The 16579-nt window shown below is 44.4% G+C and overlaps 1 protein-coding gene across 1 annotated transcript in view; it reads left to right on the top strand.

Moving 5' to 3' along the window:
- The first annotated feature begins 1317 nt into the window (after positions 1–1317).
- LOC119462057 (kinesin-like protein KIF11) overlaps positions 1318–16579 on the top strand; it is a 34166-nt gene continuing 18904 nt past the window's right edge. The window contains exons 1-11 of the mRNA XM_037723408.2: positions 1318–1347; positions 1915–2003; positions 2134–2221; positions 3605–3718; positions 3987–4082; positions 6493–6700; positions 10437–10609; positions 11145–11273; positions 13684–13830; positions 14819–14905; positions 16146–16207. Of these exons, the coding sequence (XP_037579336.2) occupies positions 1318–1347; positions 1915–2003; positions 2134–2221; positions 3605–3718; positions 3987–4082; positions 6493–6700; positions 10437–10609; positions 11145–11273; positions 13684–13830; positions 14819–14905; positions 16146–16207 (1223 nt within the window). The remainder of the gene's footprint in view (positions 1348–1914; positions 2004–2133; positions 2222–3604; positions 3719–3986; positions 4083–6492; positions 6701–10436; positions 10610–11144; positions 11274–13683; positions 13831–14818; positions 14906–16145; positions 16208–16579) is intronic.

Raw genomic sequence — 16579 nt, 5'->3', positions numbered from 1 at the left:
GCTTAAGCTTCGTATTTTAAGAGTGGAACGCGATAGCGTTATCGAGCTCTGTTTGCATCACATTTTTTTTAATGAGTAGGCTTCACTGCAACACACAACGTGGGAAAGCCAGCTTACAAAGACCAAGCTTACACCGATCCCCTTAAAGTCAGCTTCAAAACACAATTGCATTGCTAGGAAGACATTTTTACAGGAGCAATTTAACCCGTGTTATATGAAAATGTGAATGCACTAGGAATTTTTTTGTTATTTTATTAATTGTCTGCTATTGCCCCAAGGCCCGCGCATGTCAAATTTAGAAAGGCTTGGTTTTCAACATTCCCCTTAATGGCGCCAAAAAGCAAAGTACAGCCAAACACCATCAGAATTGAAGGACGGTTAAGCTTCGCCTTTAAGAGTGGGATGCGATCCCTGGCTGATTATCAGGCATTTTTCTTGTATATTCAAATTACAATCCGACGCTATCACGCCTGTAGGTTGTGGTTAAGTCGTACTTTACAATTTTTCTTACGGATTTTACTTTGAGAATTTAAATTTTTGTTCACTAACGCCGTGCGCCACGCGGAGGGCCTGTTGTGTGGTCGTGGTGGTGGTGGTGGTGGTGGTGGAAAAACATTTAATCAGAAAAGTACAGAGAGTTGCTCTACAGAAGCACTTGGGTGGTCTCCCTATTCCGGAAGTCCATTGGAAATGATCGCCGCTCGGGCGCGGGCCACCAAGGAGCGTTGAGCGTCCAGGGTAGACCAGCCAAGCAGGAACTCCTCCCAAGCCTCTGTTGTGGGTAGGAGGAAGGGGGATGAAAAAGGAAGGGGTATGGAGGGGCATACTGCCATCATGTGATAGGTGTCGGCCTGGACCCCACAATGCGCACAATAGCCGTGTATACTCGGCATGAAATGCTGGGCGGCCGCAGGACACAAGAAGGTGTTAGTCTGCAAGTGTCTCAGAAGTCTCTCATCCGCTTTAGAGAGGCCCCATGCAGGGTCTGGGTAAAGGCGGCGCGAGCTGCGATAATGCTCTAGAATTGCGCAGTACAGCGTAGGAGCTGAGGTGTCTGGGGTAGACGCAGAGTCGGAGGTGGTAACGGCCCGGGAGGGAGAGACGCAGGCAGTGGTGGCATGCGCCCCTTCGTTACCGGGGAGACCCGCATGGCCAGGAGACCAGACGATGCGGATGGAGTGAGGCTCAAAGCGCCACAAGGCCGCCCGAAGAAGGTGGGCGGCCAGAGGGGTTATGGTACCCTGGAGGTATTGGGATCAGGCGTAGCGCGAGTCCGTGATGATGACCCTTGAGGTGGGGTGAGAGGCGGCCAAAGCGATGGCCACCTCTTCGGCCTGTGTTGCGTCGGTGAGCGGAAAGAGAGGCAATCAATGTGGTGACCCTCCGCGATCACTGCGGCCGTAAAGTGTCCGGAGCGAGTTGGTCCCGAGACATCTACATAGAAGACATGGTTCGGGATGATGTGGTTCAGCATGATTATTTCCGCCAGACGCCGATGCTTAACACCGACGTCGGATTTTCTGCGACACCAAGCCCTTAACGTTGTCGCCTTAAAATTCGTGCCATGTTGAGCTGGTGAGGGAAGTTCAAGGCGGTGCTGCTGATCTTTCATTGCATATTTTCTGGCTTCTCATGCTAAGATTGGCGTTCTTTCTTTTTTTTAGCATTGTATAAGGGTAATGTTCTAATGCAGCTTAAATTGCATTTCTCTTTAGTGTTCATCTAAGGCTTGAAAAGACTTCAATGTGTAGTAGTGATTGACTAGTATTCACCAGTTTTGATCCTGCAGTGCCTTACTTGTGATGCAAATTACATGAGAGGGATTGCATACACGCTTCTTGTTTTTTTTCCTTCATTGGCAAAACAGTCTGCTTTTCTTCCAACAGGGCTCAGAATATTGCTTTTTAATTGCAGGAGTACACCGAGGAGATTGAGCGTCTCCGAAGGGACCTAGCCGCAAGCAGAGATAAGAGGGGTGTTTTTGTGGACCAGGAGAACTACAGGTACCTTTTTTTTTTTTTTGTAGTGCAGGTGTGGCATTTTGCATCCTTGTCTCCCTTGTCTGTAATGGTAAGGATTTCATGCACAGCTTTTCGTAAACGCTAATTTTTTACACTTTTACTTCTTTGCAAGGACCATGGAGCTGAGGCTCACCAGCCAGTCGCAAGAGATCTTGGAAAAAGAAGCGCAAATAGAGTCCCTAAATGCAAAGCTTCTGACAGTGAGTTACATTCTCTTGCTCTTTTTCTTTTTTTTCTTCTACAGTAGCCCATTCAGTTTTGTAGTGTTCCTCAGAAACTCGAAAATCTTGCGACATGCTCGACTATTCCATTTCTCTCTGCTAAGATTAGATTTAACTTAGACATCTGGCCATAAAGTTGATGGTTGTTCACTTTCAGAATCCTTCTTTTTATGCCTTCTGGGGTCTGAAACATGCTCTTGGGACAAAGGGACGACAACACAGTAGTGCAGACAATTGCAAATGCGTTTATTGCACCTTTGATACACCAGTACCAGCTAGCTGCATTACTACCAATGGAATATGCTGATGGGCATGTGACAAATCGAGAAAGCCCGACTCACCGTGCCAGGTTTTCAAATGAAATGTGCGCCCCCATGCTGGGCACCAACACCTATAATCGATCGAGTTCGTCCATCCCGGTGTCACCCTCCGAAGGGTTCAGTAGGACAATCTCGTGAAGCATGCCGGCGAGTGCGTGAAGCGACCGCACACTCTCCCAAACTCAAGCCAAAGCGGAAGAGGCTACTCTCTTTTGTACCAGAGTAACCCTGCCATTAGGTGGTGTTAGCTGTGCAACACTCACGCCACCTCTCTCGGTATTCTGCAACTACACCCACCGCCGGCAGCACTTAGCTACGCTGCAAAGCTAGAATACAGGACATGTGAGAGCCATGAGGGGAAAACATCGGGGGACTCATGAGAGTAGTTTGTTCACAGCCTCTGTCATTCATGTGCAAAACACTCGTGTTTTTCGGGAACGTGTACTAGGATCCGTTAATAAGCGGTCTCATATACAAGACACGCATGGCAGGTGAAACAAATGCCCAAATCGCCACAGCAACGTCGGAAAGAGCTCAGAATGACTGCCAGTATGCTTATTAGGTGCCTAGGTGCTATCACTGTGACCGGAGATGGTTCTATGTCCCGTAACAGTGGCTTTTTTCTATACTTGGTATGCATCACCGCATGAAACGGCTATATAACGGCGAAGCTGATCAATTAAGTTCAAATTATTTATCGAAGGCCAATTTTAAGGTCGAAATAACGGAAACTGGGGCCCATAGAGATGTATGGGAGCTCTCCGGGACCCTCGATTGAGGTCGAATTAGCGGAAGTCTACTGTACTTGCATGTATTTATGAACGTAGCAGTCGGTGTGTGCTGGATGGTGAAGACTTGAATTCAGGCGAATTGGTGAACACACACTATAGCAAATTACTTTGAAGGCAAATTGCTACATCGTGTTGCAATGAGGTGTATTTTAAAGAGGCTATCTTCTCAGTAGATTTGCGTAAATGCGTGCAAACATTTTCTCAAATCGAGTATGCATACTCCTACATGATATCCTTGTATTTTCCTCCAGGTTACGGAACTTTTTGAGAGAACAAAGAAAGAAGTTGCTGAAAGGACTGAACAGCTCCAGACAACAACTGCTGAGCTGCACAGCACAAAGAGAAGCAAAGATGCAACAGAGCAGGTAATTGTCTAACATAAGTTTAGTCTGTTTTGTCTCTTGCTACAAATGATTCTTTTGCACCAAGCGCACTTGAAATAGAAGTCGTACTAACATGTACTCGCTCCATATTTTTCTTTGACGTATCGTGTAGAAATTTACCACATGTCTGTGTTGCAGTTGCAATTTTAATTAACGAATCATTTATTGGAGGTCCTGTCTTATGTGTAGAAATTTACCACATGTCTTTGTGTTGCAGTTGCAATTTTAATTAATGAACCATTTATTGCAGGTGCTGTCCAGGACAAGTGTTGAGAAAAAAGAGCAGGCTTTCCTTGTGGTGGCCCATTGCAAGACAGAGGCTGCACTTACTGCGACTGCTCAGGAGGTAAAAAGATGAATCACATTATCGATAGCATTTGAATTAAAGGAAATGGCTAGGACTGTTGCCACGGTATGGTATGGGAACTACAGTGGGTGATGGTAATCCCATTAATGATTGCCAAGTTATTTTTATACAAGTATGAAAACTTATGTACGTGATTATTAGTTAACCGTGCACCTTCCTTGTCACTTTCTTTTTTCAAAGCAAGTACAGTCGAATTTTGTTATATCCATTAGTGCATTATATCCCACTTTATTATAACGAAGTAGGTATAACGCGCCAATTTTACTTGAGAACGACAATATACTGACTACTTCAAACTGATTAAGTCAATCTCGAACTGCACGCGATGCTAAAACGCACACTATCACTAAGTGGTGGATGACTTCAGCATTGCGCCGAGTATGTTAACAATTTTGAGCGTCACTGGGGCTGTTGCATATGGTCTCAAAGGTGGCAGAAAGTGCGAGCGTCATCATTCAAGGTGTACAAAAAGCTGTATTGAAGTGGTTTTTGGACAGACGGGCCATGAATGTTCTTGTGAGCGACACCCACCTTCAGAGGAAAGCGAGAGACTTCGTTTGCATTATGGGGCAGGAAAATTTTGTTCAGTGCTCTATCGTTGCAGTGTTTCAACAAACGCCACAACATAGTCAGCGGGATTTTCAGTGGTGAAGTCATGTTTGTTGACTGAGAAGCTGCAGTAGCATGGGTTCAAAGCACTATTTGACCACTACTAGAAAAGTAGTGTGGGATACTTATTCAGTGCAGACGTGACTACTTTTATCTAATGCTGCCTCAGAAGACCCTCGCATTTCGAGATGAGCGCTGTCACGGTGGCAAGCTCCGTAAGGTCCGTGCGACTGTGCTGATTTGCTCCAACATGCACTGGTCAGAAAAGATGCCTGCTCTTGTGATCTGCAAAAGTGCATCACCCCGTTACTTCAAAGGGAAATAGAAATTTGCAGTAAAGCATGTTTCGAGCCGCAAGGCCTGGATGACACAAGAAATGTTTTTCATGCAGTAGCTACGGGAATGAGACGAGTGATTCATCAAGCAGGGCTGCAAAATATGCCTCATTCTGGACAACTGCGCAACCCATCACATTATACTCTCGCTCTCCACAGCATCGAGCTGTGCTATCTGCTGCTGAACTGTACATCTGGGGCGCGATCTTGTACGCGTTCCAAAATGGAACGGAGGCGTTCCGTTCCATCGAGACGCACACGATTGGTCAATTTGAACGTCGCGGTTGAAATTGGCCAATCGTGTGCGGCTCGATGGAACGGAACGCCTCCGTTTCATTTTGGAACGCGTACAAGATCGCGCCCCTGTTGTGCAACTACTGGACCAAAGAGTCGTCATGACACTTAAAATGGGCTACCGAAAGTGTAATCAACCGGCTTTTAATAATTATACGTGCGATGCTGCAGGTGGCATGCATGGCTGTTTCGGCAAACACCATCAATAAGTACTGCTGGCACAACTCGTTTGGTGCCAGTAGTAGTGGCGACGACCTAGATGGCTTGGACGACATAACCAATGGGGATTCCTTGCCCGATCAAGCTGTAGTAGCATCGTGGAATGCGGTTCATGGCGCTGGTTTTGTGCTCGAGAGCCAAGTGTTCTGCGACTTCGTAGCTGTAAAACACTCTCAATGGAACAGGTAATCGATGAACAAGTTGTTCGCGCTGTGGCTGGATTAGATGAGGACGCAGACGAATGTGCCGCGAAAGACAGTGTCAAGCCGAATGTTCAAGATCCCCGCCCACTAGATGATGCAAGCACTGGATGCAATTGATTTACTGCATTGATTCGGTGCGCACGATGACGGTGAGGACGGGCTGGACATAACTGCTGCAGTGGCGAATGTGATCCTTTACTTGAAGAATCGTCATTTGACTATGATGGAATACTTCGCTGTGAAGTGTGACTGATATGAGTTTTTTTTTTTTTGAAACAAAATTATTGCTTGTTCTTATTTTCTCATTTGTTTTGCCGCTTGTGGTGTAGACAAGGTATATAAAAATCGTATCGGAGTCATACAATCTCGGAACGAGCTGCTTATCGGTGTCTGTTCACTCGGTGGTCAGTACGTCTTTCTGGCATGCCATATTTGCACCTACAGCGCAAAAAAAAAAGAAGGTTATAACGAAGTACTTTTGAATCCCCTTTTGACATTGTTAAAACGTTTGTAATGATACGGCCTGTCGAATGCAGTGGACAGATGAATATGCAGATTGGGAGTGCAATCTGTCTGCCACCAGTGAGAAACATCGCTTTGTTTACAGAGAGACTACACAGCTTTGTTGCGCTTGTATAGATTGCAGCTTGAAGGTAATGTTTTCGTTGGGAAGGCTGCTATATGCCTTTTTTTTCTTTTACCTCCCCCCCCCCCCCCCCCCCTTTGCAGTTGGTTGGCGTGGCCCAAACCACCACAACCGACATTGACCTGCTGCAGCAAAAGCTTCAGCGCGCATCTGCCATTGACCAGACGAACAAGGAACGGCAGTGTGCCTTTGCGGCCAGCTCAAGTGTGCTTTTTGATCAAATTAAATCCAGTTTCACTACACAGCTTGCTTCTCAACAAGATACCCTCACTGGCATTGGAGGCACGTTAGGTAAGGGCCTTTCAGCTGTGCTTTCAATTACTCCGATTGACATCACAAGATCTGTGAATTTAAGTATGTAGTAGCTAGGGGTGTGCAAATGCCAAATTTTTTAAATACTTCTTCAATTAACAAGTTTCGTTACTTCAATGTGTTGGAACAGCGAAATATCATGCCTGCCAACTTTCCCCAGTGTTCCTGTACAGTCTACGATACATTCACGCAATCGTAGAATGAGCCCTAATTGTTGGTGTTACGAAAAATAAGTTTACTCTGAAAAAGTGTCGCTTGTCGGTCTCGGAACATCTTCTGACCTGCTTCAAGCAAGTTCCTGAAGCAAGCAAAATCGGCAACGACAAAGTCACCGAAAAAGTCGATGTGATATAAAAGAGGTGATATAAAAGGTTTGCTGTTGCTTGTATGCTGCCTCTAAATGTAAATCGCTGTTAATCAAGTGCATATGAATCCACAAACGTGTATATGCCATTTCCCCCTTTTGGTGATGTGTCCGTGGGGTGGTTAAATTTACAGGTTGGCAGGTATGCAGTTTTGTTGCAACCAATGAAAATTAGGCTAAGAAGCAGTTACAGTAAAGGATTGTTCTTTTGACCCTTGTTAGCTCCGAAAACTATTTAACACTGGCAAGTCATGCCAACCTGTGTGTTATTACATATACAGTATCAAATGACCGTTAACTTGAAGGCATGTGGCCCCACGGCAGTTGTCGTGAGTGCATTTTTTTAGAGATACGCTCAGCATAGGTTGCGCCACGAAAGTAACGACAGATGATTGAGGCACAAGCTGTGTTGGCACCCGACTAAAACGAAGTGCTGGGGTAGATTTTCTTATAACCATCGCTTAGGAAATAAACCATGAGAACGCAGCATCTTTTCCTTTCCCTGTGTTATGCTCCACATATATCCTTGCAGGCTCCTACAGCACAGTATATCTGGAAAACTAATTGTTATTTGAATGTTGCGTTTGTGATTGTGGGGTCTCAAACGTGCTCTTGTGACAAAGGAACGACAACACAGTAGTGCAAACAATCAAAAGGGAATTTATTGCACCTTTCATGCACTAATGCCCGAGTGGCTGAGACTATTTCTGTGCCGAATTCCCCTGTGGTCAGATTCTGCTGTGTACTTGAAATTCAGGCGCACATTTGCGGATTAGATAGAAACAAAACAAAGGATCATTTATGCTCTCTCATGAGGAGGAAAATATATTCTGTGTATTTCTAATATTTGTATGATATAGAATACTATTAAAATGCATCAAATACTGCGTTTTTGAGTAGAATGCAAATATTAAAAACCTTAAAATTCGACTGGCATTAGAAGTCCTGGAACTATTGCCACTTCCTATATGTTGCTTAGCACAAAATTTAAGAAGGTTGTTGTATTACAAAACTTTCGTTCTTAATTGAATGTGTTTTAGAGCACTATTGAAGGAAAACATTTTTAAGTGAAAAACTGGGCGAGTTGGAGCAGATTCATAATTTACAGTGCAAAATGATGTACACAAGCTTAGCTGAGTCATTGTTGCAGTTTACAAAACTTTGCACCTTTACCAGGAGTACCGTGAAATGCGTTTGAAATTAGGGGAAGGCAGGGCTAAAAGGGCGATTTTCGCCACGTAATGAAATTTCCCTTTTTTTTTTTTATTCCTAGGCATGTAAGAAGCTTTTAACAAGTTTGGTTATTACCTGTGTGATATAAAAGTATATAAGCTTTTTTTTTTACCTGATAGTGGTATGCGTTTCTTGACGAAAGTGCCTATGAATGCCGTTTTCCAAACGTGGCCGTAGAGTTTGAGAGGAGCCAACGTGTAGTCAATTCGCTCATTAGATTGTTTTTTTTGGCGTTCTAGTATTGAGAGACGTTCTGTTGAGAGTATTGAAAAAAACGTGCATGAAAAAAAAAAAAAAGAGAAAGGCACATTTTTAGCCACTGCAAGTACGAATTGCCTGCGAAACAAAAACTGAAGCTTGAATTGCTGAAAATGCATCTTGTGTTATTCCATTTTTCCTTCTCGCGGGGTGTTTCTGCGCAGCCCTGTTTTTGTTATAGCTGGCACTGGTCATCTTCCTATCGCTCTGGATTTTTCCACTAGTTCACTGTGACAGGCCGGTGGTCAACTCTGTGGTGGACTGTGGCCACCACGAAGACTACCACGTGGAAAAGGCGTTTCAAATAGAAGCAATTGTCACTGAGCAGAGTTGAATGAGAGGGCCTAACCTATGCAGTAGGGGTATTAGATTGAGCGCCGTTGCCCGGAGAATGCCATGACACGTTTTGAAATGTTTGCTTTCATTTTTCTCAGCTTGTTCTTCTTGACCAACTTGAACTACAGTTCCGAAACTGCAATGGCGAAAACTGTTGGCTTGATTGTTTTAGGCTGATAATTTGTTAGAAACACGGCTGTCGACGTCTTCAATTCATAAATTGCTTCTATCAAGAAAGCTGTAAAGATTTCTGGATTACAGTAACAACATATTTAGTTTTCAAATGATGCAATTTTATGCCTTTTTGTAGAAACCTCAGGTGTGTTGCTGCTATTCTGTAGTATGTCCACAAGATGTTTATTCAGAAATATTTTATCTATCATTACAATATTTCCGCCGTGGTTGCTTAGGAGGTCGCGGAATCAAATCCTGGCCAAGGTGGCCGCATTTCGATGGGGGTGAAATGCGAAAACATTCGTGTACTTAGATTCAGGTGCATGTTGAAGAACCCCGGGTGGTCAAAATTATTCCGGAGTCCTCCACTACCGCGCACATTGTAATCAGATCATGGTTTTGACACGTAAAACTCCATAATTCAAAATTTTATCATTACAAATTTTAATATCAATGGGACATGCATAACGTTTTTAACTTGTGCTAGGGTAATGAAATTTACATGTTCGAATGACAAGACAAGGGCATCCCACGACATTTTGTTAAAATTATCATGTCAGTTCAAAAGTTGATCTTTCTGCCCCGCTTCCCCCCTTAAAAATAGAAAGGATGAGGTGTATAAATGATTCCATCTGAATTGCTTCCACCACAGAAGCATACATTTGAAAACGACTCAGTGTAGTGATTAGACAGGTAATTATGCAATTCGGACTAACTTTTTAACCAAAGGAACCATGTGACTGGGTCCCAATGGAAGACTTTAAGCGCATCATCCGAGGAGCTCGTAACTGTTTCCAAAATTGGAAGAACTTGACGTTGCTAATTTTTACGGTGTAATAAAATCCAGCCAATTTTGCACGCAGAAAAGAAACTGAAGAGCTGAAGAGCACTACTGTTGCGCCTTTAAGTAGATGCCCATGAGTGACTTCACTGCTTTTGCCCTGTCTCAGTGGCTATGAAAGCACGGGCAATTGGCGAGGAAATTGAAACATAAGCAGTTCCAAGCATGTAAATCAAAACGGAAGCAGTTCTCATGCAAGTGTAGAAGCTCTGCCCCCATTGCCATGTTAAATTTCCTACAAGTATAGATGCAATATTTTTGGATAGTTTGTAGTTGTGAGTTGTAGCTAGATTGTGATGGAGACCCTGGGTTTGTTGTCAGAGCGGGCATGAGCTTCATTTTTTCCCCTCTTGAATGTACGTGCTTTCTCTCATGCACTTGCAATAAAATTTGGCCCGGACAATGCCTAACAACACAACTCTTAATTGCTTTAATTAGGGGCAATCAACATTTACATGTTTCAGGTTAAGTTCAGTTTGTTTAATTAATTTTGCTCCTTCTTTTGACAGCCTCTCTTAGCAGCCTCATTCAGGAACATCAAGCTGCTGTTGCTGCATACACGTTCGAAGCCAGGAAGTTTGCTGATGAGAGTGCGGCAGCTAATGCCTCCATCCTCTCATCACTGCTGTCCTCGGTGCAAGCTTCCCAGGAGCAGCAGGCAGATCAGATGGCAGGTGACTTGGTAAGCAGCATGGTTTTACTATATAATGGCTTGGTGGAAGGATCAATGTTTTGTTTTGAAAGCATTGTACTAATGCTAGTTGCCTTGCAATAAGAGCACGCGTTTGGTGTTGCTGACCTGCTCCCAGACTGGAACTCTGCGCTTCCACATTTGCATTCTCCATCAACGACCTAACACAGGAAGTCATCAATGTTACTCGGCTAGAACTCGGTGGTACACATCGTGGTGCAAGGCTTTCATTTGGCTGCTGCATGCATTGTCATAAGTTTGATTCCCGGTCTCTGCAGTGGAATGCAAAAATACTTATACACTGAGCAGAGTGTCCATGAACAACTTCGCATGGCTGAGAAATTAATTTTGAGCCATCTATTGTGGCAAACTCTCGCAGCCTCTTTTTTGTTATTAAAAACAGTTGATTAATTATTGGAACGCTATGTTGACTCTGCAACACCAGTAATTTTTGCTGACATTACATTTGTACGCAAGCCTGGTAAAGGCTTTCTCCTTTTGCAACACTGTCCTTTTCTCTCTGCAGGCCAACAACCAAGCAAGGCTGCAAAAGCTGTGCCAATCTCTCGTGTTGGAGCGTATGCAAGCAGCACAAAACAAGCTGCAAGAGCTGGAAAAGCACCAGTTGGCTCTGGGACAGCAGGTTGCATCGGTGGTGAGCACAGCTCTTGCATTTTGCTTCACAATTTTCTCCTTGGCATGGCGCTGTACACAGCACAATGTGCACCCCATGCATCGGTCAACAATAGTGACACTGCCATGGAGCGGATTCTCGGTCGACTGCTTTCTTAGATTCGATCACTTTAGCTAGATTTCGCGTAACTCTGCACGGGGCATGAAGCAACAACGTTCCTTGCGTGCAATGCCTTCTGGGTGGTACTAAAACCAGTGTTCTGGAAGAAGGGGACGCGTATTCTTGGACAATCACTCCATCACGGCCAAAGGCATGGCAGCCCATGCTGCGGACACCATCTCAAGCTCCATAACAAGTCCACGTCGGTGGGATGTAGGTTGATTTGTTCGCTGAACTTTTTTTTCACCAAACCACAGATTATGCACTTCCCTATAGGTACGCAAATATCCTGTCAAGACATGGGGCTGGTGCCATTTGAAACGAACAATCAACAAACAAGATGGCGGCCATGATGTGTTTCTGGAGCATGCTATCGCTCCCAGCGCTTCGCTGTTTTTGTTAGCAAAAATGGCGGCTGCCTTGCAAATGCACTTCGACTTCATTTAACACAATTTAAGTCAAACGCTGTAGGCGTTACATGAGTAGATAATATGAGGTGTAATGTTCTGGCAGATTTCGTTAGTGCGGGATTATAGTTCAGTGACATTTAGTTGTTGAGAGATACAAAATACATTGAATCCTATGGGCCTCCTTCTGTAATACTGCTGGGGATATGAAAATATTTTGTTGTGAGAATTTTGTTGTTTTGAGCTTTCAGTATTGTGGGGTTCTATTTGAGATTCTGGCATGTCAAATTGGTCGGCGATTATAATCAGATTGTCAAAAGTTCTTGGTGAGCTTTGTGGTCATAAATTATAGTACTGTGAAAATTTCTAAATATTAACTATGGTGTTGCGCTGCTGAGCATGAGATTGCGAGATTCAATCCCGGCCGCGGCGGCCACATTTCGATGGAGGTGAAAGGGAAAAACGCCCGTGTGCTTGCGTTGTAGTGCACGTTAAAGAACCTCAGGTGGTCAAAATTAATCTGGAGCCCTCCACTACGGCGTGCCTCATAATCAGAACTGGGTTTCGCACGTAAAACCCCAGAAAGAAAAAGTCACAGGCCTGTGCGGCACATGCAGCACAGTCACAGCGTAAGCTGGTGGAGCGGCTCAAGAGTAGCTCCAATTTCGGCACCACGCACACCAGGGTCTTTGCCTCGTTTTGACGAGAACGATCTGAGCTGTCCGCCTGGCGTCGACGGCGAGCTGCGGCTTTAATGCTCTCTGCGCAGCAGTCTGCTGAGCCCGATCATGGCTGGTTGTAGCCGCACATGTAGCTCTAAGATTCGCTTCTTCAGCAGCGGTTCGTACCTTGTGAGGAGACGCCATAACAGGTACCGAAGAGGCATGGCTGCTGAAAGAGGTATCCAGAATACGCGGCGCACATCTCGCATTGGAAGTGCGTTGATTATATATGGTGATTATGAAGCAGGAAAGAGACACTTAAATTCTGCAGCACATCAGGGAGCACGGCGCAGCGTCGTAGGGGGTAGTGGGAGTAGGAGGTAAAGAGGAAAGAGGCGCCTCGTCTGAATCTCATCTCGTCGTCTGCACCTGCGAACGCTGCGTTGGCGTCACCATACCAACTAGGTGGCGCCACCATGCTGGCGGAGGGTTGGGTCGTCCAATGGCGGCGGCAGCCACAGCGGCCAACGACGCGAACCGAAACGGTTATTGGAATGAGCCCATAACAGCTTACGCTGTAAAAGAACTATTTCACCATCCCAGAACTGCCTAGAACTGCCGTTATATATCTGGGTTCGCATTACATACAGAATTTTGCAGCACATTCTTTCACTCTTACCTTAATTGGTCCTTGTATCTACAGCATTTGTTGCAGTACAATGGAGGCTGAATGCAGAGTGCATTAAGGAACCCTAGATGGGCAGAAATAATCTTGAATTTTGCGCTAGATATTAAGTCTTTCATAGCTACCCTTTGCTTTTGGAGCTTAAACTGCATCCCTCCATTTTTCAAAAAGTTGCTCTTGCATACTACGAAAAGACCTGAATACTTGAGCTGCACTGCAAGTGTACCCACTTTGAGCCACCTGGGACCTATGTCCAAACGATTGTATTGGGGAGCAAGGGGTTCATAAATGAGTCAAAGGACGTCTGCTAAATCCACCATGCAGTCCAGGTATGCACTTGAAAACTGTGAAGTGTTCAGAATGTAAAGGCTAAATTTTAATTCTTTATATTTTGATGCGTAACATCCCTTTGTAAAAGGCTCAGTTTGGAAAACAAGTTGCCTTAAAAGTGTCACTGGTAAACTGGTAAATCTTGCAACACCAACCTAAGCCTTCTGGGCATGCATATTGTCTTGCAGTGCCGCCTTGTTTCGGATGAGGTCACCGCGGACCACAATCAGCAGGCGCGCGTCTTAGCATCTATCGTTGTGGAAAATGACAAGTTGCAGCGCCAGTTGGTCGCCAGGAATGAAGAGATCCAGAGACTTTCAAATGAAGCAGAGAAGGTCTGTGTATATATACTACCTCCTTCTGTAATACTGTTATTGTTGTATTTTTCTCCAGTTCTTGGAATACATTTAGTATTTGAGCTTGCTGAAGAAATGATTCCTCCCAGTCTTCAGTTATGTATGATTGCAAGTCTTTTTGCAGGGCTGAGCTCTTATTTAAGCAAGTAGAGTGCAACCTTGTTAACATGGTTCCAACGAAACAAAAAATAAGTGTGAACTGCAGTGAACAGAAATTGGTAACGTAATGCTGAGGTTTTACTGCAAACAATGCAACTTTAGCTATTTACTATGCAGGTCAATCCTGTGGTATTTCCCTTATGATTTCTTGCCAACTTTGTTGTTTATGCACGTTAGCATTTCCTGCCGAGACCTCTTTAGTTGTGGGACTGTTTATCATGGGGACATTACTGAAGCTATCTCCATGGTTATAAAAAGAGTGTATAATATTCCGCAACATATGCGAAGAGCTTTAAAACGAAATGGCAGAGCAGACTGTTTTCCAATTAAGTGCTTAACTGCAGAATTTACCATGCAGACCATTCTCTGTCAGGGCATCAGTGCTTTGCGGCTGCAGCAGAGCACACACTACAGCAGACACCTGTTACGTCGAATTCTAAGGGTTGTGAAAATTCGGATTAACCTGGATCATCTCAACGGCAATCTGCATTTTTTCATGAAAGAGGAGAATACAACAGAGTATTGGCTTGTCCTACTGCTGCGAATTTATTGAAGCATTGCTCTGCTTTGAATATTGGGTATTGCCTGCTTATAGCTCCACATTGCACATCCACAGTGTTGGGACAAATCAATCATTCAGTTTAGTTGTTAGGTTCTGTAATATTTTGTCAGTTTCGCACTTGGCATTGTTTCATTTTTTAGGAACACTGGAAGCACATTTGTTGCTTAGCAAGTGTTCACGTTACAATATGGGTATATCGGTAATTTTACATTGCCTTTTCTTTTTTTTCTTTACTTCCTCTTTCAGAATATGGCTGCTTTCAGGCAGCAGTTCGAGAACTTCTCGCAGTTATTCTTTACATCACAGGCTATGAACAACGACACCATTGACAAGGTATTTTTCTTGTTTATTCTGTAATATACATATTTATTATACTCTGCTGGTGGTGGTGGGTGCGTAAACTTTATTTATTCACTTAACAATCATGTGAGTGGGGGGGGGCAAGAAAAGGAAGCAGGACGACAATGGGCCCTCAGGCCGCACTAGATGGCCGGGCACATTTGTGCTTCGGCGATCTCTCTGGCTCAGCCCACTATCCGAAGCTGTAGCTCTGGTTGCGAGCTGCACAGAGCAGCCTCCCGTCGCTCCTGGTGTTCTGACACTTGCCACGGGGGCTTGGGCTTGTTCGGGCAATTTAGAAAGCTTTGGTCAAAGTTGGCTCTGGTGCTAGGACACAAATGGCAGTGAGGAGAGGTTTCACCGTGGGTAATAATCAACAGAAGGAAAGGGGTCGTAACTGTAGCCATTTGAAGTCTGCGCCACAAAGCCTGGTCACTTCTGGGAAGATATTTATGCGGTCGGGGGTAGATTGGGCGGGAATTTCTGTAAAACAGGGTGAGGTCATGGTAGCTGAGGAGTCGATCTCTGTCACTGGGAGTTGAAGGCCGGCCGCTTTCAGCCCAGTTGACGTATACATCTTTTCACTCAATCTATGAAGCCAGTACCGTATTTATATATAAGCCAGACTCGATTCTAACAGGAAATAGTTTACTCAAATGCAAGTCGACCGAGATAAACAGTAAGCAACCACAAAGGGCAAATAGAATTTTTAATTGTATCCCGCACAAGCTAGAAAATTTTCCCAGCTTCATCGCTGTAGCTGGGCTCTGTCACTGTTCATCACACAGCACACAAACTTCAGTGCCATCAAGTGTGTTCGAAATGTAGCACTTGTCTAATCGGGTCTTCTCTGCCGCCAGCACTGCATTTTGCTTATATACAGCACTGTAGTGACACCGCTTGCTCAATGCCTTTACGCAGATGTCTGACCGTAAGTGAATGTCGAAAAAAAACAGTGAACATTCCTGCACCCCCGCAATGCATGCCATAGGCTATGAGCATGCATTGAGAGCGGTCGAAATGGCGTCTTTTCGCCTGTGCATCGGATAGCTGGCCAGCGGATTGCGATGGCTACAATGGTGTGTTTTCGCAATGACGCTAGCGGAGTGACATTTTTTCCCTAATGAAGTACTCTAATCCAAGCTGATCCTGGAGTTTTGTAACTGATGTTTTTTAAAAACTGTTGGATTTTATTTGACAAAACACTAATATAGCATATCAATGTTCTTTGCAGATTAGAGGACACTTTGACAAGATTGCAGAAGCAGGCACTGTGCAGACGTCAGTCATCAAGTGGTAAGTACACTATAAAAGACCCCATTTTGGCATGGTTCCAATAGATTCCTCGATAGCTTGGGTGTAGACCATATATGTTACATATTTCGTTTGGCTGTACATTCATTGTTTGTTTTTTTGCATCGGGAAAACGTATAAGCTCCTGTCTTCTCTATAGAAAAGGTAACTAAATTTGATATTCCACTGCTGTACGCAGCAACTTCTGGCAGCTTTAGAAAAGCTAAACAATTTTTGGGCGTACTCATCAACACAAAACCTCAAGCAGCTTTAGTTTTCATAAAGTTTGTATTTGATGAAGGTCTGCACAGAAATGGCGTATGGAATTGACTGACTGCTAACCAACACCGAGTAGTGACGGGCAGTGACTGCACA

Source organism: Dermacentor silvarum, chromosome 8, assembly GCF_013339745.2.
Source record: "Dermacentor silvarum isolate Dsil-2018 chromosome 8, BIME_Dsil_1.4, whole genome shotgun sequence".
NCBI classification, from domain to species: domain Eukaryota; kingdom Metazoa; phylum Arthropoda; class Arachnida; order Ixodida; family Ixodidae; genus Dermacentor; species Dermacentor silvarum.
The sequence above is the reverse complement of the archived record's forward strand: the minus strand, read 5'-3'. Positions and strand labels throughout refer to the sequence as shown.